Genomic DNA, 26,539 nt, shown 5'->3' on the forward strand with positions numbered 1-26,539 from the left:
CCTCTCACTCAATCACCGCAGGTTGGTCGGTGGTCTTTCTGTCTTCTACAGACTCCTCTCCAGCCTTGCCCCCCCTGCTCTCTCTGCGATTTGTCCCCACCACATTTCCACAGGGCGCTCAAGGTCCGCCAACAACCCCCTTCTGGTAAAACTACCAAAATCACGAATCACTGCTCATCTTCACTCTTTCATTCCTCTTTTTTCCCGCCTTTGGAATAAACTTCCTCACTCTATTCTTTCCCATTCTTCCCTCCAGGCTTTCAAAACAGCTGTTCACCACCACCTCTTATCTTCCCCCATCCAAATCCTCGATCTTTTCTACCCCCGATAATCCACCCAGCCACTTCCTTCATTTCTCCTGCTTTCCTTCCTGAAAGTCCCTGTAATGTCCATCTTCTCTTCGCCATGTTCCCCGTCCCATCCCCATCCCTCTCCCTTCCACAGTTCACCTAATGTGTCTGTTCCCCACCGTTTTGTCCCTTCCACTCCCGCCCATCTTGTCTCATGCCTCCTTGCTGTGAGTTATGTGTTTGCTCTCATACGAGCCTCGACCAAGGTATACAAAAAAAAAACAAAAAAAAAAAACAATCTACATCGTCAAATACCGCTCGTGAACCATTGTCGTCTTCAGACTTGTGTTAACTTAAACTTTGTGCACATTTTGGTATCTATAAACAGTTTCAATGCATGGTTTAACAGAGTTGTGGAAGCCCTGGATAATAGGATTAAGTTTTTGAGTTTTCGGGGCTTGCTTTGACTGGGTCAGTCTCAACCAGTGTTGAACAAGCTGAGTGCTAGCTGTGAGCCAGAGGTCAACAGACGTCTGGGTTGGGCTTGGAGTCATGGATTCACTGGATCATGTGGTGTGGCTCTGCCGGTACCTGTGCAGGAAGACGAAAGTCCGAGTCTTCAGGTCCTCGGTTCTTCCATTCTTGCTCTTCGGATGTGAGACTTGGACTCTGACCAGGGATCTGAGATGGAGACGTGATTATTTTGGTACCAGGTCTCTTCAGGGAATCCTTGGCTACTGCTGGTCGGACTTTGTGTCGAACAAGCAGTCTGACAGACTCGAATGAGATTTGCTACCTGCATAGTCCGTGAGCGTCAGCTGTGGCTGTATGGATGTGTGGCTCCTTTTCCTGACGCTGATCCTGCTCACCAGATTCACTTGGTGAGGGAAACTTGTGAGTGGAGGAGGCCAATGGTCTGACTGCATGCCTCGTGGTTGCAGCAGGTTGATTGGCATCTCAAGGAGATGTGGATGGGCCAGGTATCTGCCTGGGGGATGGGCATACGGAGGCCCCTGGAGTACCGGCGGAAAGTGGATGACGCGCTGCTCCGGCACATGCTCCCTGACCTGACCTGACCTATTAGGCCAAGAATTATAAGTTAAACCTGGAAAAAATTATAACAAACTGAAAATTTCAGGAAAGGTCCAGAAAAATGAGTTTAAAAAACATACCAAAAGTCCCCGAAAATCCTCCTTGTGCTTTTCAAGATGGCCACCATTTTGTTTTTTATCATATCTAAACAAATAGACATGGTAGAAATGCAAACAAAGTGTCAACGTAGGTTTTCAAACACAAGCAATCCTATAAAATCATTAATTACGTGACTAAAGCACTCAAAATATCCAACACCAAGATGGCCGCCAGTATGGTGCCAAATATGGCCACCATTCTCTATTTTATCATATCTCAGCAACCACATATGATAGAAATGCAAACGTCCAATGAAATCATTAATCACATTATTAAAAAGCCCAAAATGTAAAAATCAAGATGGCAGCCAGTATGAATGTCAGTGTGGCTGACAAATCCAAGCCAAATCAAACCTTACTTTTATGAGTAGGCACATATAAATTATGTATAATATAAAAGGAAATTAGGGAAGCCTCAATACCCTCTAAGCTTAGTTATTTTCATAGTTTATGAATTGAGCATAGTCATTTATTACCATGTTGCTTCATGGATGATCCTCATTGTCATCTTCAGTCTTGTTATCCAATGGCTTTGGTGCTGTATCTTCATGATCCATATCCAACAATGTTGGTGTTGTATTCTTGCATGATTGGCCGGTACATTTGCTGCACATTGAAGTGCAAAACAATCCCAGTTTCTTGCATCCACATGACGTACCACCACATCCATCAACTTTGCACCCACATGAAATCATGTTGAGCAAAGTTTCAGGGGCAATGAGGAGGTCAGTTTCCACTGGTGCGAGGGTATTATCCTGTGACCTCCATCCCCAATATGTTGGTGGCAAAGTATTTCCCATCCATTCTTGAATCGTGAGATAAGTGCAGTACAAATGTTGCTTTGCTGCAGCTCTAGTTGGAGGCAGACTTGCTGGCTGAAAAGATGAACTTGGGGGAACTGCGACCAATTGTCCATTTGTATGCAATGTGGCGGTATTCATCAAGTGATTCAAAGTTGCTAGCCCCATACAGCTTAAGAATAAAGCTTTCTCATGCTCGTTTCACCTCGTCATGGGTGCTTCCAATTTTTGTGAAGGTATCCAACAAGTCATAGTCCTGTTTTTTGTGCACAATGTTGAAAGCTTTACGCTTGCCCTAACGATAGATTGCAGACACAGTGTCACAACCTGTCACAGCATGTAGAAACATCAAGTGTTTGCTGGTGTCTCCTATTAGTGGGGCAACTTAGCATAACAATTGTGCATTTTGTGAGGAAAGCACCAAATTTGGCACACTAGTATATGTTGGTTGGCATATTATCCTCAAATATGATATCACTGGATGTACGCTTCTGGGCTCTCCGTCTCTGCTCAGCTGCCTTTGTTGAAGTTGTGCTACCATATCCATCAAACACCACGGTTGATTGAGCTCCATAATGCTTCAGGATGTATGAAATATATGATTGATGTACACCAGCATAAGTGGATGGTTGTGGCCAAACAACTGATTGAAGTAGGTGGCCACCATCTAAGACAAAGAGGCAATTCTCTGGCACGTTGGATTGCTGGGTGAATGATTTCAGCAGGAGACCCAGGGAACTCTTTGTTGGCTTCCGCATCACACCGCCTTGGAAAAGAGAAGGTGGCTGAGGAGCAAGTTCGTATGCCAAGAATGATCACATCTCAGAACTGTTATTCAGGACACATTTGATTCTGTTGAATAAGAGACTTGTATTGACTTCTGTGTTTTGTCCCCTTACTTTGACTGTCTTACTCGGGGCACCAATCGCCTTCACCTTGTCATTGCGGTATAGCGTGATGTCTGTGAACTTCTTACCAGCCATTTCTGATGCTGCTGCTCGACCAATTTCTACAGCATCATCACAGTTTCCAGATGTATCTTGGGTTTTTAAAACGTATAATTTAATCAGATTGCTTGGGTCTTCAAACATATGCATTTCTATCACAAGTGCTTGCTAAGATATGAAATTGAGAACAGCGGCCATATTTGGCACCATACTGGCCGCCATCTTGGTGTTGGATATTTTGAGTGTTTTAATCATGTAATTATTTTATAGGCTTGCTTGTATTTGAAAACCTATGTTTTCACACTTTGTTTGCATTTCTACCATGTCGACTTGTTAAGATATGATTGAAAAAAAAAAAAAATGGCGGCCATCTTGAAAAGCACAAGGAGGGTTTTCGGGGACTTTTTATACGTTATCATACCCATAGGCATCTTTCCTGAAATTTTCAGCTTGTTATAAATTTTTTTTCCAGGTTTGGGCATATATACACTATTACTCTTGGCCTATATAGGCTATATAATATACAAAGGATCTCTCAATGTTTGCAAACCACCGTGGAATTAAATACATTTCTTTTCTTAAATTATTTCCTGCAAAACTTCCCAATAAACCCGATCATTGGCGCTGCGATTGCCATCATGTGAGATAAACAGCTGCTCCCTGCTCGTAGGGTGGAATTGTAAATACACCCATTTATAGACCGGAAAATAAAATATATAATTGGTAGATATATCTAGCTGTGATAGTGTGATATCGAAAAAGGTGTTTACAATGTTTAATACCGCACATGGACTACATGGTTCAAAACTCTGAACTCGGCTGCACTTGGAACAGTGGAACGTATGACGTCAAGGCATACCAGAAAGTAAGTACAGTGGGTTTTAATTTTTAACCCACAGCATCGGAGCACTGGGGGGGGGGGTGGTGACCCGATCATGATTGTGGCCAAGTAACTGCTTTGGCAGCACCAACACTCTGCATAGATCATGCATAGTACATGATGACGATGTCGGTCTGTGATGATGGACAGTTCGAATAATGTCAACTGCAGGTTGACAAAGGTATTATTTTCACTAATCCCCCCCCGCCCCCCGAGAGGGGAATTCAAGCTGAAATTTCCAGTGTTAAACCTTCATCGGGGCACGGGAGTATCAGAGTATATTGCAGTCATCCTGTTTTGCAGGTGCGATTGGCGTTAACTAAAGCTTAATGCCCGAAACATCAGCTTTACGTTGTCTTCTGAAAGCGGTTAGAGCACAATGGTGTGCATATTATCAACTAGTTTATTAAACGTATTATCTGCATTTATTTTGTGATTGTTGCTGATTGTTTTCAGGTGATTATAATACCTAATTGTTGCTGTTAAACATAAATGTTAATTATGAAAAGCGATTTTCTTTGGCAGGCCCGCACTGTGACTTTAATACCTGGCGACGGAATCGGCCCAGAAATTTCTGCTGCTGTTGTCAGGATATTTGACGCCGCAAAGGTAACACACAAACACACACTTGTGCAGTATCGGCTATTCCTGAAATATAAATTTAAAGGATTTTTGTTAATGATGTTACCCTCAAAACATGGTAACCTTAACCTGTAATAAGCAAATTAATGGTTTTCCAACTGCATGGATCATCAGCTGGGCACCGTTCTTCCTCGGGGTTTCGATCCTTTCAGCCCAGAACTTCTCTAAATGGCAGATCCACAACTCTGGTCACTGATCTACATCAGTAGATCCACAACCTCATTTGTGTCCAGGCAGTCGGTCAACCCATCAATGCAACATCACAAAACAGACTCTACTGGCTGGAGGATTTAATGTATTATCCCATTGTTAAAACTCCCATCACACATTCTATTGTATAATAATACATTAAATCATGCCCATCTTACCTTAAATACATGTCCACCAACAAACACAAACACCCACTCAACACTGGATTGAACTGTTGTTCAAATATTCAAACACTTCATGAAGTGTTTTTTTTTTTTTTTTACCTCCTTTCTTGTCTCCGAGTAACCACTGAAATGGGTTTAAATGGTTTCCATATACACCAGGACCCTGACATTCGCGGGGGATATGTTCCGGGAAAAGCCTGCAAATGTTGAAACCACGTATGTGGGGGCATTGTTTCAATGGGAAATGGGGTGCGAGGGAAGGGATAGGTTTCGGGGATTTCCCGACCCGCGAATGCTGTGGAAATAGACGAAAATCTGCAAGTGTTTTGTCATTGATACAATGGGGACAAGGGGGATAACTTTCCTGGTTCAAAGGGGAAAGTTATTAAAGATTAAAATGTTTTTGACCACGAATGCACAATTACAGTTTTGTTAAAGATGATTACAAATAGAAAATGACAACACCAGGTACCATTTTCAAATTTATTGAAGAATGCATTTTAAAGTTGTTTAACCATACCATACCGCGAATCGAAAAAAAAGAAAACATGATGTACTGTTTCAATTTCTTATTATCTCGCCTTAAAACAAAACACAGCACACGCAAGTTTGCAAAATGATGAATTTGAGGATGAAGATGTGCTGTTCAGGAGCGTTGTCAAGCAGCAGGAGTACCTTGAACGAAAGGTTCTTTCCTGCCAGGTACCTCTCAATCTGAGGAACAAAACTGGTATGGATCCAGTCCATTAGTTCAGACGTCACCCACGTCTTCCTGTTCACCTTCAGACGTCACCCACGTCTTCCTGTTTACCCTCCAGTACACGGGCAGCACCTGTTTTTTTTTTTTTGGCGTTTTCTCGTGGGTTCAGGGACCGGAAGAGTATCATGAGCTTCACCATGAAGCCCTCTTCGACGTTTGCACAGAGAAGGGATACCCGGTCCTTTTGCGGTCTTGAAGCCAGCTGCTTTACTCTCACGCTGAGAGATTAACGTTCTGGTCGGCATCTTTTTTTCCAAAACAGCCGGTCTCATCAGCAGTAAAGATCTGCACCAGCCGGTACCCCTTTCTCCTCGATGAGGCTCGCAAGTTCTACAGGGAATGCCTTGGACACGTCGTGGTCTGTGGAGGCACGCTCTCCTATGAGCTTGACGCATGCATTGTGGGTAACTGCATGAGGGGTGAGTAGTCTGCATTGTTTGTGGGGGATTTTTACAGGTGATGCTGTATTCGGCAGCTGATAATTAATAGATGTGGTGAGCGATGTCATTGTGTAATTGGTCCATATGTAGCTCACTGCTATTTACACCAATAGATTTGCTCAATGTTTCCATTATTAAACTCACAGGACATGATGTCTTTTGCATCTACAGGCAGATTATCCTGAGCATTTTTCATATGTAACAGCTCAGATGGTGCTGTTTGTAGCAAGATGGTGATTTACCCTAAGATGCGCTCAATGTTTCCGTATGTAACGACTGGACACATCTGTTATGACTCTGTGACATTTTGTTATGTAATTAATGGACACATCAATAGATGCTGTTGGTGTTTTCGTTCTGTAAATGACTCGCAAGGAATGATGCGTTACACTGGTGAGACATGCCGCGAAGCTACAATATACGTACCATATGTTTAAAGTACACATGGTACCGGGCATAGTGGCGTGCGCCTGTAATCCGGCTACTCGGAGGCTTTGGTTGGAGGATCGCTTGAGGACGGGCGCTCTGTGGTGGGCCGCGCTATGAGAGGGTGTGGGGCAGCCCGGAATCATGGCGAAACCCAATCCTTGTCCCTGTGTCGTAAGAGGCGACCAGGGTTGCGTCAGGAAGGGCATCTGGCGTAAAGGGGCTGTCGCACCTTGACGATTTAGCCAGCGTATGCCGATTTATGAAAAATTTGTCTAAAACGCTGGCACATGTCGAATACGTTATGGGTACGTTTTTGTGTACGTTAGGTGCACGCTGAAAAACACTACCATAGGTCGTATTACGCTGGTTTAAAATGTACTTTTTGGTTGTCCAAAAAATTTTTGCATGCTTGAAATTTTACGACGTACTCTGTGTTTGGCTCACACGTTCCGCTACGCTGGCCATAAGTTGTAGGCACGTTATGCGATCGTTGACACGTTAATTGTATGTTACTCATAAGTCGAAACACATTGAGGTAACATTCGCGTACCCGAAACTTATTTCTAACGTATGAGTAACGTTTTGTAAGCACGCTACACGAACGTTGTTCACACTTCGCAACACGCTACTTGAAAGTTCCTCATACGTTGAAACACATCAAAGTAATGTTTAGGGTACCCGTGACTTATTTATAACTTATGAATAACGTGCTTGGGAATTATTAGGCTATGCATACGCTAGACCAGGGATCGGGAACGTTTTTGACTCAGAGCCATGAAAGCAAAATATTTCGAAATCTATTTCAGTGAGAGCCATATAATATATTTTAAGACTGAATTCAACTAAATGTGAGTATAATAAGCCTCTGAATTTATTCTTTTAAATAATGTTATAATACTCAGCATTAATGGGACTTCTGGTGCTGCATGGATTTGCTGATGGCTTTGTAGTCTGGTTGTTACTTGGTGAGGTTAAGCTTCATGCAAGCGTTGAGGCTTTCATCCGTTAGATGTGATCGTAGGTTGGACTTGATGTTTTTAAGATGTGAGAATGACTGCTCACATGCATATGTAGATCCAAACAAGGTCAATACAGCAATACTCACACGCTGCAGTGTGTGGTATGTGACAGGAAGCGCGTTCCAAGTTTTGATAATCAGCTGGTCTTCGGGTTGAAGTTTTTTCATTTCTGTCCACATGTGCTTGCTCGCCAACTCCGCTTTCTGTCGTGCGATTCTTTCCAAAGCTTCATTCAGTGACTTGAACTTATTCACCCACATGTCTGAAGCCTTCAGGTCAGCCACTTCTGCTTCAAAATCTCTGACGGAGACGCCAGGAATGTAACTCAGGTCGGCTGTGTTCAGTGAACACTCGTTTGGATGGGTGTTGAACTTAAAAAGACGAGTGTGCTCACGAAATTCTCCAAAGCGTGCTTTGAATGACTGTAGGAGACTGGATGTGAAGCCAGCTAACTGGTGGAGATCAAAGTTTTGAGTGGGCTCACTTGCTGTGCATGCATCTTTAAATTGTCTCAGTTTTTCAAAATGATGGAAAAAATATATTGTTGTGGTTGAGGAAATTCGCAAACCACCATTCAGGTCCTGTAGGTGAGATATCTCTGTAAGTACATGTGCAGTTAGCCCCAAACCCGTTGTTTAGAGGGAATAAATGTGATTAATTCGGGCTGCGACCCTTTAAGATAGCCGTTTTTTTCTGTTCTATCTTTATTTTGAACCAACCACGTCTCAACCGCCATCACACAACAACCACCAACCGCAACGCCGCTTCACAACAACGCCAACAGCCATGACCTTTACCTTCACAGCTCGCTCCCGCAAACATCGCATCACCGCCATTCCAAGCGTCACCGTGGCCAGGGACCGCCACTTTAGGCCCTCCACCACCTTCGCCTCTCCTTCTGCGGCCGTTCCCGCGCCGCTTGTGGGCGCCGAGCGTCAGGCTGTCCTGGACTCGTACAGGGCGCGCGCCGAGCCACGGGTACAAAGTGCGGCCTTTCCGAGGAGAAGTCTCATCAAGAATGATACACGCCCACTTCTGATCCGTCCAATCAGCAAGCGCGGGGCGATTTGGCCCCGCCTCCAGGCGTGTCGGAGTAGAATCGATATATGCAAATTCGAGGATCAGGGGAGATTCACGCCCCTTTTTCTCCGTCCAATGGGCGAGCGTGGCTCCACCCGCGAGCTCGTTCTGATCCAGAAATTTGCATATGGGTTCTCCTGCCGTACTATAAAGCGCCGAGCGCGGGGCAAATTCAGTCAGTTTTTTTTGGGCTCGGGCGAGTTGGAGAGGTGTGGCAGCGGGAGTTTTTTTTGGGCTCGGGCGAGTTGGAGAGGTGTGGCGGTGGCGGAGTGTGGCAGCAGCAGTCAAGACGGGTCTGGAGGAGAGTCAGTCTGTCGGGGAGCTGCAGAGGGAAAGCCGGGAGCGCGGTCGAGGTCGCAGTGGAGTCTCTCGTCGCGGGACCCAAGCAAGCCAGCTATCCTCTTTCCCCAGAGCATCAACAATTCCCCCCTTCCCCCCCCCCGCGCTGAGATAGTGCGGAAAGGGGGCCCGTTCCCCTTTCCGATAGTTGACGAGGTTGACAACACCGCTCGGTTATCCCTATAGGGATAATGGAACGGGTCGCTTAAAGTGGCCCGTGTCCGGAGTCAGCCTGCGGCGAGGTGCGATCGCCCATTCTACCCTCCGTGTGGGTACTTAGGTAGGTCGAATTTGGCAAACAACCCTATCCCACGCGGGGAGCCGATTGCCACGATCGTGGTGAGGCCGAAAGGCCCACCCGTGACTAGTTCCTGGCGTTACTCCGAGAGGGTCACGACAGAATTGTCCGTCCGGTGGGCGACGTGCCGTGATTCGAGTTACGTGGCCGCTCGCACGCCGGCGGGCGCGAATTCGCAACACTGGTGTCAGGAGTGGGATACAAACTCATCCCCCTCCTCGCGGCACTGGTGTCGGAGAGCGTGAAAACGGGCTCTCCTGTCTCCAGCTAAATTCACGGGAATCAGTCCAGGGGTGAGAGGAGCGACCCCCGATTCCCTCCAAATTACGAGCGATTCAAATTAGCCCTTTACGAGAAATAAGATGGCGTCTCAAGGCGAGCGGGAGCCGGGGGTATTAGGTATGTGTAGTCATGCAGGATCCATGGCCCAGGTCGGTTCTTTTTATAATTATAACCCCACCACTAACTGTGGTCAGTGGGAGCGGCTTGAGCACGAACTTTGCCGGCAAACGGAGTCGCACAATGGCAGCGCGATCGCACCTCAGCGCAGCACGGAGCGGGCTGATATTAATGGCACAGCACGAGGCGTGAGCTCCCAGTCACCGGTTCAAGGCACGTGGTCACGGCATGTGCCATGGCAGGATGACTATGCGAGCATTGGCAGGCTTCAGGCACAATTGGGGGATGTCTTGGAAAAGGTGAAGCGTTATGAAGAATATATCGAGGAGGTGCAAAGTGGAGTGGACGAGTCACAACGGCACGCAGATGAGCTTCAGATTACGTGTACGGGGGGACACAGCGATTAGACGATTTACTGGAACGAATTCGTTTGCAAAAACATGACTTGGCCAATAGAGTTGACGAACTATGTGGGAAAAAGAATTTGGTAGTGTTTTATACCCGTCAGTTGGAATATGCGAAGAGCAAACTGAACAGCAGATTGGTATCTCCCAGGAAAGGAAACAATGGGAGGAAAAATGGAAAACCGAGCTCGAAAGGAAACAAAAGGAGCACGACTTGGAAGTAAAACAATTAATGGAAAAATTTATTGGAGGAAGCAAGGTGGTTCAAAGAACTGGAGGGAGAGTGAGGGAAATACAGTTGGAAGAGAAAAAATGTGAACATGATGGGGAGTTGGAACAATTGAAGGAAGAGATAAGAACAGGCAATCAGGAAAGAAAGCCTAGAATGGAAGATAAAAAGAGGAGAGAGACAGCTTGAGGAAAGGACAGAGGAATTGCTGGAAAAGTCAGAACAGTTCAAAGAACTGCAGGGAGAATTGAGGGAGGAAGGAGAAAGGAAAACAAAGCTCGAAAAGGAAAAACGCAAACAAGATGGGGAATTGGAACTACTGAAGCGAGAGGTAAGGGCAAGCCAGTTTAAAAGAGAAATCCTGGAAGGGGAGATAAGAATGGGAAAGGAATGGCAGAAAAAACTAAATGAATACAGTAAAAAAAAAAGGGACGAATTGAGGAGGGAAGCGGTGGAAAAAAAAGAGATGAAATGAGTGAAGAAGCACGCAAATTGAGAAAGGAATTGGAAAAGAAAGTTTCTGAGTTACAGAAACACCAAAACAAAGAGAGCCAATTACAAAACGAGTTGAGGATGGTGAGAGAAGAAAGAACGACAGCAGAGAATGAAACGTTAAGGAACCACACTGTACAGATCGAACAGCTGGAAGCGAAGGCCAGATAAAAGAATTAGATGCAAGAAAGAGTAATGATGGAAGAACGAATCAGACAGGAGAAGGAAGTCAGCCAACTGAAAGAAATAACGAGATTGCAGAATGAGAAACAAGGAAGACAGTGGAATCGGAAATACAAAGAACAAGGAATCAGACAGGAGAAAGAAATCCGTCAATTGAAGGAAACTATGAGATTGCATAACGAGGAACAAGAGAGACAGTGGAATAAAAAAACTGAAAGAGTATGAATTTGAAACTGAACGACAAAAGGAAAAAAATAGGTTGGAATACGAGGAGAAGTTGAAGGAGCAAGGAATGAAGTAGGAAGGAGAAATCAGGAGATTGGAGAGGGAAGAACGAGAGGAACAATGGGAAAGAAAACAAAAGGAACATGAAGCCGAGGTTGACCAATTGAAAGAAAAGGCGAGGCTGGAGTGCGAGGAGATAGACAAAGAACAGCGAATGAAACACAATGGAGATGAACCAAATGAAGGAAACCATGAAACTGGATAAGGAAAGACAGGAGAGGAAACAAGGAAGAGTAATGAAACACAAAAAGGAGATTAACCAAATGAAGCAAACCATGAAACTGGAGAAGGAAGGACAGGAGAGGAAACGAGGAAGAGTAGTGAGAGAACAGCGAATGAAACACAGGAAGGAAATGAGCCAATTGAAAGAAACAATGAGATTGGAAAACAAAGAGCAGGAGGAACAGTGGGAGAGAAAACAACAACTATATGAGTGTGAAATTGAACAACTAAAACGGAGAGCGAGATTGGAGTCAACGGAGATTGAGGAGCTCCGGAGGGAGAACGAACAGCTAATGGGGCTCAGAGAGAAAGAACGACTCAGATGGGAAGGAAAAAGGAACCAGGAAGAGTCAGAAATAAGGAACAAGGAGAGAAAATGTAGAGACACGGAAGACAGAAAAAATAGAGGAGAGACTGCATGATAATGACAAGGTTAGAGACGTACACACACACACACACACACACACACACACACACACACACACACACACACACACACACACACACACACACACACACACACACACACACACACACACACACACACACACACACGGAGGTAGTGGAGGACCATGAGGGGGAGCTGGCGGACTGGGTGGAGACCCAGTGCGAGCAGTGGGATGGCCTCCTCCAGGAACGAGGGGAGGGAGTATGCCCCCTTGAGGCGAGTCACGACCAGGTGAATTCGGTCGTGTCGAGCGAGGTCAAGGGGAGGAGTGCTGTGGACGGGTGCACGCCGAGCTTGGGGGGTATAGAGGCCCCGGAGACTCTTGTGGGGACACGAATCCCCAGTGTGGTTGTCCCGGTGTGAGTGCGACCCCGTGTGTGAGTGGTGTGGTGGCAAGTGTGCTGAAGGGCGTGCTTCCCAGCACGCTGTGTGTGGATGAGAGGCCGCGAGTGAGTGGAGCCATGTGTGCGAGGGAGGTGGCATGCATGAGTGAGCGGCCGGGTGTAAGGAGAGAGACAGCGTGTGTAAGGTCGCTGTGTGTAAGGGAGATGTCGGTTGGCATGCGTGAGCATGCAGCCGCGTCTCCCGGTGTGAGTGTAATGGAGTAGAGTCTGTGCGTCGTGACACGCAGGTGTGCGTGGGTCGAATGGCGACGGAGACGGCGACAGAAAGACAAAAGCCGAGTAGCGGCTGTAGCTGTTTCGGGGACCGCGCCGGGTTCACCCAGCAGCGAGCGCGAGGTTTAGTGCTGTGCAACGCACGAGGCCCCCACGTGCTCGCTTGCGGGAGTGAAGTCCCGGTCCGGAAACGAGCGCGGTGAATGTTGCCGATCCCGCGACGGACAAAGTTTATGCAGGTAAACGAATTTGGACCGGACGGGTTCTCCACGCGGGCGTGTGTGTTAAGCTCCAACGGGCAAAGCCCATGTGTTTGTGTGGGGAACCCCTCGAGACGTGAGGCTTGTGTTTTTTTTTTTATGCGCTGGGTGACATCATGGCTGCGTGTGTGGTTGGAATCCGGAAGGAGGGTGAATCCCTGCCGGATGGTACCGTCTAAGAGGGACGCGAACAGCTGCCATGACGTCACACCAAAGGTGCGCGGCCGTGAATTGCCGCGCTGGTGCGCAGGTTAGGTTGCGAGTTTCCGCGCTGGTGCTGCGCGATGAAGAAAAATAAATAAAAAATAAAAGCAAGCCCCGCTTTCGGGTGAACAGGATTCCCGGGCAAGGGGTGGAAGACCCCCTTACCTGGGCACAGGATGGCACTAGCTCGGGGGAAGGGTTAGCTTAGTTAGACCGGCTCCATGGGGCAGGGGTAAGTCCTCATGGAGCCCGTGGAATGGATTAGTTAGAGGGATTGTAGTCAGACTTAGGTTGGGAAAGTTATTTTCGAGATTTGGAGACAGTGACAGGCTTGTGAATGTGTAGAGGGGACGTAGTTTAGCTATGTAGTGTGAAAAGGAACGTGCTGTAGTTTAAGGGACGAGGTGGGAGCACGAGTTAGTTCGGGGAGGTAGTTGGAAGGATGGCAGAGTTCAGCGGTGAGTGTGTTGAAGAGTTGGTGAGTTGAGTGGAAACATGTGCTTGGTGAGTGAGTGAGGCCAGCGGGTCTGTGTGAGTGGAGCGAATGGGGAATGCATGGTGCGATGAGTGATGGGGGGGAGGAGGGACTCCCGCCCAAGGGACCCCGGGATCAGTGTAGAGTGAGTTAGGGGGTTAGTCAAATTTACAAAATGGAGGTCGTTTTGTTGTTGGTGGGAAAGTAGGCTCGAGACCCATTTGGAGGGGTGCAGGAGCCCTGTTGACGGGCTGGGAGCGTGGCTGCGAAAGGTGAGTATCGCTGAGTGGGTTCCCCGGGCACCAGGCTAGTCGGCCGTAGTTGGCCAAGGGCCCATGGGGGGCCGGGATAGCGTAGTGGGAACGGGTGCGTCTGCTTGGTGCGGGGGCCCGGGGCACGATTAGCCGCGTGGGCAGTGTTGTGGGCACGGGTGACCCTCGGAAAGGGGCCCGGGAAGCCAGCCTGCCACGTGTGCGTTTCAGGGGAGGTGCCATGGGGGGCACTCCCCGGTGTTTAGGGAGCTGGTAGGCTCGGAGGCAGTGTAGTGCCCGGGGGTGCCATCGTAGGGGGAATCGGCAGAGGGTCGTGCCTGCCAAGGGGAGCCACGCGTCCCAGCCATGAGACCGTGTGAGGATACGGGAAGAAAATTGGGGGGGCGAGGCCCGAAATTTGAGAGGACACCAACACAGGCGACGGGAATCTGGGTTGTTAGAACCAATAGTTTAAGCGAGAGGCGCTTGTTGGAAGCCCCGGGGTAGTTTAACAGGTTAATGGTTAGGGTAGATTAGGAAGTGTACCCCTCCGCACCATCCATCCCCTCGCTCTCGTTGTGTGCCGCTGGACCCACTTTGTGTTATAGATCGCTGAAGTCTCGGGAGGCCATCCTCAGGCTTCGTTGGGCCTCGACACAGGACGCTAGCTCTCCCTTGTTCCCCTCCGGGAAGGGAACGTAGGTGTTGGGAGTAGGCTAGTAGACGATAAGTTAGCCGAACAAGGACAGTAAAGGGGGTTAGGGGACGATTTATAGTGGGGAAGTAAACATAAAAACAACAAAAAAATAAGTTGGGGCTAAATTGGTTTTTGACAAATTAAGGGGGTGGGTATGGACAGTGACAGGCAAAGGCGATAGGTGGGAGGGAGAAGGTAGGCAGGTCCGAGCCCGCATTCTGAGTGGCCAGCACCACCGCACTCCCTCCACCAACCGCCCTCTCAAGGCGAAAGGCAGGCCAACTTCATCGGCTGTTGTTTTGCTACGAGGCTTGTACCGGCCGGATCGTTTGCAGCTGCTGTGCTGCAAGGTCTGTACCGGCCGGATCGTTTGCAGCTGCTGTGCTGCAAGTTCTGTACCGGCCGGATCGTTTGCAGCTGCTGTGCTGCAAGGTCTGTATCGGCCGGATCGTTTGCAGCTCCTGTGCTGCAAGGTCTGTACCGGCCGGATCGTCTGCAGCTGTTTTCTGCAAGGTCTGTACCGGCCGGATCGTCTGCAGCTGTTTTCTGCAAGGCCTGTGCCGGCCAGTTAATCTGCCGGCTGTGTTTGCCTGCAGCGGCCCTGTTCTGCAGGCTGTTTGCCTGCTCACCTTTGCCATGCCATGCCCTCTGCCCCTGTTCACCAGCCCCTGTTCAATTTTGCTTTCCCCCCCCCGTTCATTTCCATGTGCGCCAGGATCAAAGCAACAGTTTGCAAGCTGCAAGAATTGCCCTGTTGGCAGCTACAACACGGGCCTGCAGTGGCGGCCCGTGCACAGTGTTTGCGTCCATCTATTAATCCATCCATCTATCCGTTGTGCTCATTGCGTGTGCCACTTGAGCTGGCACAGAGACTGCGTTTGTGCAGCCCATGCACCGTTTTGTTGCTTGCGTCAGTGTTCTGCAGGGACTGCCTTGCGGGCAGCGGCACGGAGACTGCGTTTGGGCAGCCCATGCACAGTTGTGGTTCACTGGGTTCATTTCGAAAGGGAAGGCCTTGGACTGCGTGTGAGCAGCCGGCCACGTTCCCTGTCACCTGCATTGTTTGAGCCAGAGACTGCATGCGAGCAGCCTGGCTCCCTGCTCACTGCTTTCTTTTTGCAGAGCCCATTGATCCTGGGCCATGGTTTAGTGTAAAATTTGTAAGTTAAGGTAAGATGTACTGTAAATATGAGTGCGCCCCCGGCATATCTGTCTTAGCGCCGGCAATTTTATTTAAGTCGTCTGTGTGAGTGGGTTTGTTTAGTTAGTTACTCAGCCCTCAGGTTATTTATTTTGGGGACACGAATACCATGAATGTCGCACTCAGGGATCCGTAGGTAAAACTTACTAGGGGAGAACTACACATGATGGCACACAAAAATTTGACGACTCGGGACGAGTCTGTAAAAAGGGGAGGGGGTAGTGTTGTGGTTGAGGAAATTCGCAAACCACCATTCAGGTCCTGTAGGTGAGATATCTCTGTAAGTACATGTGTAGTTAGCCCTAAACCCGTTGTTTAGAGGGAATAAATGTGATTCATTCAGGCTGCGACCCTTTAAGATAGCCGTTTTTTTCTGTTCTATCTTTATTTTGAACCAACCACGTCTCAACCGCCATCACACAACAACCACCAACTGCAACGCCGCTTCACAACCAAAACAATGCCAACAGCCACGACCTTTACCTTCACAGCTCGCTCCCGCAAACATCGCATCACCGCCATTCCAAGCGTCACCGTGGCCAGGGACTGCCACTTTAGGCCCTCCACCACCTTCACCTCTCCTTCTGCGGCCGTTCCCGCTCCGCTTGTGGGCCCCGAGCGTCAGGCTGTCCTGGACTCGTACAGGGCGCGCGCCGAGCCACGGGTACAAAGTGCGGCCTTTCCGAGGAGAATTCGGATCAGGAATGATACACGCCCACTTCTGATCCGTCCAATCAGCAAGCGCGTGGCGATTTGGCCCCGCCTCCAGGCGTGTCGGAGTAGAATCGATATATGCAAATTCGAGGATCAGGGGAGATTCACGCCCCTTTTTCTCCGTCCAATGGGCGAGCGTGGCTCCACCCGCGAGCTCGTTCTGATCCAGAAATTTGCATATGGGTTCTCCTGCCGTACTATAAAGCGCCGAGCGCGGGGTGAATTCAGTCAGTTTTTTTTTGGGCTCGGGCGAGTTGGAGAGGTGTGGCAGCGGGAGAGTTTTGGGCTCGGGCAGTCAAGATGGGTCTGGAGGAGAGTCAGTCTGTCGGGGTTCAGAGTCTGTCGGGGAGCTGCAGAGAGGGGAAGCCGGGAGCGCGGTCGAGGTCGCAGTGGAGTCGCTCGTCGCGGGACCCAAGCAAGCCAGTTATCCTCTTTCCCCAGAGCATCAACAATTCCCCCTTCCCCCCCCCCCGCGCTGAGATAGTGCGGAAAGGGGGCCCCGTTCCCACCCCATTCCAAGCAGTGCCAAAGAAACCCGCGGAGGAGCGCGGAGACGGGGCACCGCCGCCACATTTGCGGCTCATCACAAGACGGGTAGGCTCCACCCGGTCTCGCGCCCACAGGCCCGTCTGTCCCCTTGTATTTGAGGGTGGCCCTTTTCTTTTGCGTTTGAGTATATGTGTTGTCGGCGCCGTCTGTAAAGTAAAACTGTGTAAGTGTTGCCATGTGCTCGCGTAGTCGGTAGTAGATCTGCATTGTTGTGTTTCTTTTGTTGCAATTGCTTTTGGTGCATAATTGTTGTAATTGTATATGTGTGCTTTCCGTGTGCCGTGGAATAAATGTGCCTCATGTTGAACTGTTTTTCCCGTTTCGCTTCGTCTTTTCTTAAATTGAAACTCCATCTTACTTCACGTAAAGGGTTGGTAGTGGGCTAAATACGCCCGATAATTAATCGGAACCGTCGAGGTTGACGATAACACCGCTCGGTTATCCCGATAGTACGGAACGGGTCGCTTAAAGTGGCCCGTGTCCGGAGTCGACCTGCGGCGAGGTGCGATCGCCCGGTCTACCCTCCGTGTGGGTACTTAGGTAGGTCGAATTTGGCGAACAACCCTATCCCACGCGGGGGGCCGATTGGCACGATCGTGGTGAGGCCGAAAGGCCCACCCGTGACTAGTTCCCGGCGTTAGTCCGAGAGGGTCACGACTGGATTGTCCGTCCGGTGGGCGACGTGCCGCGATTCGAGTTGCGTGGCCGCTCGCAAGCCGGCGGGCGCGAATTCACAACTATATATATATATATATATATATATATATATATATATATATATATATATATATATATATATATATATATATCTCTATCAAAAAATTAGTTTTTCAAACTCCAATTTTATCTGCGAGCCAGATTCAATCATCAAAAGAGCCACACCTGGCTCGCGAGCCACACGTTCCCGACCCCTGCGCTCGACTATTGTTGGGCATAGGTTGTGGACGACTAAAACATGATAAACTAGAATGGGCACTCGGTAGAGCGCATACTTTCGCCGCTGCAACTTTTTTCCGAGCACATTTGAAAAACATCATTTTAAAACGTCCATGACGTCACAACCGTCAGTCCGATTGACGTCAAATTTGGTGTGTAACCTCCTTGAAGGCAGTCCAACAAAATGGAATGATAAACACTGAAAAATTAAAAAGTTGAAAAATGACGTCATCTTTTGACGCACTTCCGGGGACGTCACGTCCAATCGCGGACTACCATTCTGAAAGCTCGTAGTTCACTGAACGTTTTAACGTTGGTTTCATGTCAATAGCTCTATTAGATCTGAAGCTATGCCTGCAAGTATATTTTGATCTTGAGTGTGACCTTGACCTTGACTACAGAGTTAAGTGGCAAAACCTGTACATCAATAAACAGATATTTTGGTACTGATTATAATGCCTGGATTCGGGAGACTTTGCTTTATAAATTATATAGATATTTGAATGTAAAATATCAGGACATTTTAGCCACAATTGAAAAACCTCATGTTCAAACGTCAATGACGTCATAACGGTCAGTCCGATCGAAGTCAAATTTGGTGTGTGACGTCCTTAAGGTAAGTCCTACAAAACGGTATGATCAAAACTGATGAGATTGAAAATTGAAAATTTACGTCATCTTGACGTCATTTAGACGCACTTCCGATGACGTTACGTCAAATCGGAAACTGCATATCCGAAAGGTATCTAGTCATGGAACAATATGCCGGTGGTTGCATGTCGATAGCTGTATTATGAAGGAAGTTATGCTCAAAAGAGTTTTTGACCTTGACCTTGACCTTTGACCCGATCGCTCCCAAAATCAAATCGTCCTTGGATACTCACGAATCATCCCACCAAATTTCATGCAATTCGGTTTCATACTTTCTGAGTTATGCGAATAACAAACAAACACACATATTCACAAATAAATAAATACACAGCGACCAAAACATAACCTTTCGCAGAATGCGAAGGTAATAAATGAACGTACAGATGGACGGCGAAATCCAGCTGCTTTAATATATTGATTAATCTGAGATGCTTTCATTTTCAAAATATTACTTTTGGAGATCCACCAACAAGACAGGTCTGTTGATGCAACTGCAAGCAGCTTTCATTGCTTAAAAACGAGGTGTTTTGACCTTGGCATTTCAAACTTGCTAACACCAAAGATGGAAGACTGTTGAAGGCAGCAGAATTGTCCTCGGCTTTAGTTGCACAATGCATTTGCACGTTTGTCATTTCCACTCTGTTTTGTAGGTGCCAATCCATTGGGAAGAGCGCAATGTAACACCAGTCCAGAGCCCAGCAGGGAAGTGGATGATCCCTCACAGTGCAAAATGTTCCATGGATAAGAACAAGCTTGGCTTGAAAGGTAAACACTCGGTGTTGGCCGTGGGGGGAGCGGTGAGACCAAAATGATGACCCTGACCATTTTGGGTCCAAATCGTGGATTGTCGTTGATCTGTTTACATTTTCAGAGCCTGTTTCCACGCTGCAGAAACTGACACCTTATTTTTTCCGTGCATCAGGATGCACGTAGCTCCTTTTATTGTATTTTAGTTAAACTCGGCATGCCAGCCAGTCTCTTCGCTGATGGGTTTAATCAACAGACAGCGTGTTGTACTTCACGAACACATTGCATGTCTATCTGTGAGTGTCAAGAATACCCCAGGTATTCAGACAAATTCAGACTTCTCCAGACAAACCGCTGGGCTTATCTGGCTGAAATTTGGCAGCAACATATACCGCTCCTAACTGGTAACGGGGATTGCAAAGCTCGTTCCAGTCACTTGACTTGAAGTAGGTAAAAATGGCCGACTTGGTAAATTTCTTCAAAAATCTTCTCCAGACCCACCAGTCAGAATGTTAACAAATTTGGGTTATAACATGAGGCCAGGGTATGAATGTTAATTTGTGGAGGTCGTGCCGATCATATGACCGGAAGTGTCAAAATGGTCAATTTTTGGGAAAATTGTGTAAATTTCTTCAAAAAACTTCTTCTCCAGACCCACTCATCAGAATGTTACCAAATTTGGGTTACACCATTTGGCCAGGGTCCAGGTAAGTTGCAAGTCCAGTGGTCCTATTTATTTATTCATTTTAATGTGGGTTATTGTTTGGTTTTTTTGTTGTTGTTGTTGTTGTGGAATGAGGCTCACTTGGCTGCACCTGGATGGGTTTTGAGGGTAGAGAAGTAGCAGTTGAAACCTGAGGCCTATCCAGGTTCCTCCTGATGACTTCATCTTTCCTTTTTGCATGTTTGAGTTCCTTCTGATTACTCCAGTGCAGGACTGTACCTATTTGGTCTTCCACTTGATTTGAATTTATTTTAATCCCATTCTGAATTCAATTAAATAGTAATAAACGTCATGGGTCAGGGTCAGGTGTCAGATCAAAGCGGGACATCTTGGTACCCGGTCATCACTGCCAGCAGTTATAAAGTGGCAGTTCTAATTATGTTTCTCATTCATTATGCCACACACAATACACCACACAAAACAAGTCTTCGTGACACACACACGGATGCCTCTAGTTTTAGTAATAGACTCGGCATTTTCACCCATCACTTTACCGATGGATTTAATCAAAAGACGACATGTTGTACTTCACAAACATTCTACTCTATTCACTCTATAATTTACCCGAGGTCATCTTCCATCTGCTTGGAAGTCGGCTCACATTACCCTCATCAACCATCCTTACTGCTTACATATGGTCCGAGCAAAAAGTCACTTCCACTTCACTGCGAATCTCAGCGTTGGATTCTCAGATTTGAACCTCCACTTGAATCAAGTGAAATGAAACATTTTGAATTATTCTCACTCAGATTTCAACATCACTGTAATACACATTATCAAGTTGTTTTTAACTTTCTCAATGTAACAATAAGATTAATTGTAATACTGGGTGGCACGACACAATATACATTTACGTAGAGAGAATTGGGGTCTTAACCCCATCCCCCAGATATGCTTCCCCAACAGAAACCATACTTGGGGTACCCTTTGGCAACATGCAAAATTTGGTTCAGTAGTTTTTTTTTTTTTTTTGTTTTTGAAGCATATACGAACAAACAAACATCTATAAATATATAATTTCAGTTCTATCGTGTAGATTACTGCTGTCACTCCATTCCTGATTTTACATTGAAATGGTTTAAGAAATGTGACGACATCCAAATTTTACAACCCCGATTTTCATATATATATATATATATATATATATATATATATATTTTTTTTTAATACCTCTCCCACTTTACAAAGACTTCATTGCACATAGCCAAGTGAACCACACATACTGTTGTCCTGTCTTTGTGTAGGTCCACTGAAGACCCCTGTGGCTGCAGGCCATCCATCCATGAACCTTCTGCTGCGCAAGACCTTTGACTTGTATGCAAACGTGCGACCATGTGTTTCCATTGCTGGCTACCACACACCCTTTGCAGATGTGAATCTGGTCACAATCCGTGAGAACACTGAGGGAGAGTACAGCGGCATCGAGCATGTGGTACGTTTTCCTCCTGTTGGTATTTGCGAGGGAAGCCACACTTGCTTTGAAGCAACATAATTGAGCCAGTGCTGTTTCGGACTGTAATCAAATTAATTGTCGTTGAAAATGGACATCAGCCTTCAAAAATCAAGGAAGAAAATATTTTATTGACGACTTTGTGTCGCTATCGATGTCCATTTTTGTGACGACCCCTAATTTATCCTAGCGTCCTGAGTTCAAATCCCGCTAAGCTGTTGAATTAATATCAGGTGGGGTTAACTCGGCCTGTTATCCTTCCGAGGTCGGCAAAATGAGTGCCAGCATGTTGATGTCCTGTGTCGGAGTGGTGACCCGTCCAGGATTGTGCCCAGTAGCCAAGGAGACTGCTTAAACAGCACCAACACTCTGCACAGACTATGGTCCCAATCTCCTCTCCTCCTCCCTAATTTATCACAAAGATTGTTACAAGGGACTTTAACACGAGTCCAATTTTCCCCATCGTTCCTGTGTTCCATCATCACCACATTAATTAATTCCATCAATTTATCTGCTTTATTTCATTGGGAGATGGGGGAGGAGAACAGTGGGGCAGGTATGGAGACGTCACCCTGGTGTAGGGCAAACAATGAAGGCATGTTCACTTTTTATGAGACTCCTTAACATGCTTTGCAATCGTGACACATGCAATCACCCATCCATATCTAAACTACCTACCAGTCCTGCCAAAGTCCATGGAACTCTCAATCCCCAATGCTTCAAGGTACCTATGTAATTCCAGTTGAGACATACCTAATGTTTCTACTGGCACTACCTTTCCATGCATCGACTGCATAAAAGATCCCCTCATTATGATACATATTACTCTTTACTCTGGCTGTGGGCCCCGGATCCGGTTGGTCAATTTTTCAGAAAAACTCTTCCTTTATTTTGTCTATACCCTTCATTACAGGAAACATCTCGATCAGATCCCTGAGTATGTAAAATTTTTCAATTCCTAATCTAATTGATGTAAAAAAAAACAAACTTGAAATAACAGCATTTTTAGCACCGATCAGACCCCTCAAGATAAGAACTCTGCTTTCTCTCCAATGTATAAAGACTTGCCTTTTCAGCGGTTCCTCCTCACTTAGCTAAGCTAGTCCCGCATTAAATTTAGTCACTCTATGTTGAGCCCTCGACATGGAAGCTATGTCTTTCTCCAGATGTGGCTCCAAGACAAACTCCTCTCCACTGGCTCATGTCATCTGTCTAAACTTGATGTATGCCAATTTGGAAAGCCTGCTCTTAACCACATTTTCCATATCGTTGATTGAAATTAGAAATAACAGTCCTAGTATTGATCCCAACCAGGCGTCCTTTAACTCACAACCACTCCTTGCTTCCTCTCACTAATCCAGTGTCAAATCGAGTTTGCTATTCTACCAGCCACTCCACAAGCCCTCATCTTTGGGAGCATCTTTCGATGTGATTGTGAAACCTTTATCGCGATGAGTTCCCTGACTAGGAACTTCGACACAGGAGGCCATTGCACCCATCAAAGCCTGCATTGGTATTGCTCACGTATGGTTGTTTGTCCGTGCTCTATTCTTTTCTTTTTTTAAAAAAATATATATTTTATATATTTTTTTAATGCTGAGCCTCAAGCAAGGAAGCGGCACGTACCATTTTTGAAGTCTGGTATGACTCATCCTGGGTTCGAACTGCTGACCTCCCAGACTCGGAGTTTCCACTCTAACCTTTACACCACCTCCTTGTCAAATGCTTTCAGAAAGAAACGTTGAGATATACTGCATCCACTGCCCCCTCCCCCCTCCCCCATGGCCTTCATGATGCAGACTTATTAGTTAATTAAACAACTGTCATCCATGAATGCAGAGATTGCACATCTTGATATCCACATCTGCGGTATCAAAATGTAAATTGAGCGAGTCCTCTGAGTCTGCATCATGCATCAACAATTGGATTAGTTTGTTTGGTGTTCCCCTTTGAGCACTTGTCTTTTGGTGCTCTGAACTATTGTTTGAACAATGATTTATTGACCGTTCACAACAATTTTTGTTTGGTCGTTGTCTGACTATAGCTTTTGGAGGACTTCCTGGGCCCTTTCTCGAACATTACCTATACCTTGGAGGTGGTACTTCCATGTGTTCCTCATACAGTACACCCTGTAGTTCTTTCAGTTCTTCATTGTTGAGGTCAAACCATTTCTTCCAATGTCCCACAGACACTGCAATCCGATGTCAATAATGTATAGCAGGACCCCTTTCTTCACAAACCTGTTTCCATATTTCAAAGCCCGAGGACACCCGTTGTGCTCTTTCCATCTCTGTAGTTCAAGATTTGACAGTTTGACCACACTGGTGAAAGGCTTGAGTGCAACGACTCGTCCTTGGTCTTCCACTGAGTATTATATTTGAGGACCCATTCCATTTTCATGCCTGAGCTCCTTCCTTGTGACATCAATATCTTGTGACGAAATCATAAGGATTCTTCTCTTCCCTCTTGGGGTGATTTATTATCTGCCAGATCACCACTTCAGGTTTTATGTTGACCGACTGTTTCATTACAACATTCCTTCATTCACCCAAAGGGCCATTGTTTCGTGTTTCACATCGTTTTTGTGAAGAATCGAAAGCTCTTGTTGTGACATTGACCTTACACGTGTTTTTATTATTGTGGTGGGGCAATTGTGCCAGGGGTTTGGAAAGGTATCATGAACAAATAAACATACAAACTTGTTCGTGTTCTGTTACGGATCAGTAATCTACGATGTGATTGGAAATGTTAAGGTGTTCTGTGGAAAAGGCAACTTAAAATTAAGTAAGTATTGTTGTCAGTGTGTGAAAGTGCTCCGATACACATGGCTGCCTGCACATGTGGAGCTCAGTAGTGGGTTGGAATGTCAGCATTACTTTGAGGACAGCTTTGTTGAGGCTAAAATGTCTCAATAACCTGATGACTATTTCTATAGAAAGAGAAACGAACTGGGAGAAGGAATTATTATGGGACATGCTGATCCAGACCAGTGGTCAAGCCTTTGAACAGACTGGAGATGCAGACTTTTTGTCGCCTGGCTTCGGATTGACCTTGTGTTCAACACGATATAAGGCGAGCAGTGAGCCATTCGACAATGTGAACTAGAGGGCTGCATATCACCGCTCCAAGTGCCAAGCAAAGTTAGTTTTGTGAAAGTGAGCTGTGACCGGCAAGGATCGAGCTGCGACGTCTGCGGGCGCACTCCGACGGATTGTGCACATTGACCGCAGCCACGAGTCAATCCCATTGCGTCTTTGCGTTATGCAGGTCAATCCAGTCGGCTGACTGGTTGAGTTGATGAGGAACTAACACTATTATGCTGGTGTCGGAGCCGACATCTAAGCAGACGAACCCTCTCTGAGCACATTGACAAAAAGGCCAAGCTCATCCTCCTCCAAAAGCATCACTTGGCGTCGCACGATTCCAAACTGCAAGGACTAGACACGGCTTCATATGCTTGCTTTGGTGGTACGAAGATCACCCTCTGGGGACTCAACGTGGCTGGACAGTTGGGCGTCACTTCATGTGCCAACCGAGGCAACCGAGCCTGCTTTGAACGTGAAAGGAACAGTCTTTGACGTGTGTGTGTGTGTGTGTGTGTGTGTGTGTGTGTGTGTGTGTGTGTGTGTGTGTGTGTGTGTGTGTGTGTGTGTGTGTGTGTGTGTGTGTGTGTGTGTGTGTGTGTGTGTGTGTGTGTGTGTGTGTGTGACTTCGGGAGTTTTAAAAGCATTGAACATGGCATGTATTACTGCGGGGAGTTTTAAAATCATTGTTAAGGAATCTTGGTTAAAGGTATTGGCATGTCAAAGGTAGAAACAAGGGGTTATTTAATTGCATATTAAAAATCTTTGTTTCATGTCACATGCTGGTTTCACCTGGTAAACGATAATTGGGGCACTTGCTCTGGTGCACAGAGGCAGCGTGTAACAATACATATTTTCAGCAGATGCAGCACCATCTTGTTGATGAGTTTATTTTCATTCCATTCACTACAAGGCATCCGAGCTTGTCGTCACCTACATTGGTATCTGCTAACAATTCATCACCTGACACGTCTCACTCGCAATCACTGCCGTCGATAATGAAGCAGTCATCCTTGTTACAAATAATTTTTTTAACCAATTTATTGACACGTTGCAGATCGTGGATGGTGTGGTTCAAAGCATCAAGTTGATCACAGAGGGGGCGAGTCGACGTGTGGCTGAGTTTGCATTCGAGTTTGCTCGCAAAAACCAGCGTGGCACCGTCACAGCCGTACACAAGGCCAACATCATGTGAGGAAACGGCTGGGCTTGCCCCTCAGGGCGGTTTGATGGTGTGCCACTGTGTGAACATGAATGTAGAGCTCATGACTTGGTAATAACCGCATGGTACAGCTCGGTATTTGTACCATATTGGAGAGTTTAGCGATGGCATGCGGACAAAAAAATGGAAACTCCTGGGTAAATGAGGGATGGGGGGGGGTCCCATTCTGTGAGCCTGTGTGGCCTACCACTTCACGGCTGAGCTGTTGTTGCTCCAAGACGTTTTTCCACTTCACAATAACAGCATTTACTATTGACCGGGGCAGCTCCAGCAGGGCAGAAATTTGACAAACTGATTTGTTGGAAAGGTGGCATCCTATGACTGTGCCACGTTGAAAGTCACTGAGCTCTTCAGTACGACCCATTCTACTGCCAATGTTTGTCTATGGAGATTGCATGGCTGTGTACTTGATTTTATACACCTGTCAGTAATAGGTGTGGCTGAAATAGCCAAATCCACTAATTGGAAGTGTCCGCATACTTTTGGCCATGTAGTTTATATATATATATATATATATATATATATATATATATATATATATATATATATATATATATATATATATATATATATATATATATATATATATATATATATATATATATATC

At 46.5% G+C, this 26,539-nt stretch overlaps 1 protein-coding gene across 9 annotated transcripts in view; it reads left to right on the forward strand.

Annotated features, from left to right (window-relative positions):
- IDH3A (isocitrate dehydrogenase (NAD(+)) 3 catalytic subunit alpha) overlaps window positions 1–26,539 on the forward strand; it is a 59,928-nt gene that overhangs the window by 18,924 nt on the left and 14,465 nt on the right. For 5 of the 9 annotated variants that reach the window (XM_085891064.1, XM_085891066.1, XM_085891067.1 and 2 more), the window contains exons 3-6: window positions 4,633–4,716; window positions 19,356–19,470; window positions 21,421–21,608; window positions 25,767–25,900. In XM_085891064.1, coding sequence (XP_085747190.1) covers window positions 4,633–4,716; window positions 19,356–19,470; window positions 21,421–21,608; window positions 25,767–25,900 — 521 coding nt within the window. The remainder of the gene's footprint in view (window positions 1–4,632; window positions 4,717–19,355; window positions 19,471–21,420; window positions 21,609–25,766; window positions 25,901–26,539) is intronic. The other 4 variants (XM_085891070.1, XM_085891071.1, XM_085891069.1 and 1 more) reach the window with 1 other exon arrangement.

This window comes from Eptatretus burgeri, chromosome 8 (genome assembly GCF_056783735.1).
Source record: "Eptatretus burgeri isolate ZD-2024b chromosome 8, Ebu_testis_v1, whole genome shotgun sequence".
Classification (NCBI taxonomy): domain Eukaryota; kingdom Metazoa; phylum Chordata; class Myxini; order Myxiniformes; family Myxinidae; genus Eptatretus; species Eptatretus burgeri.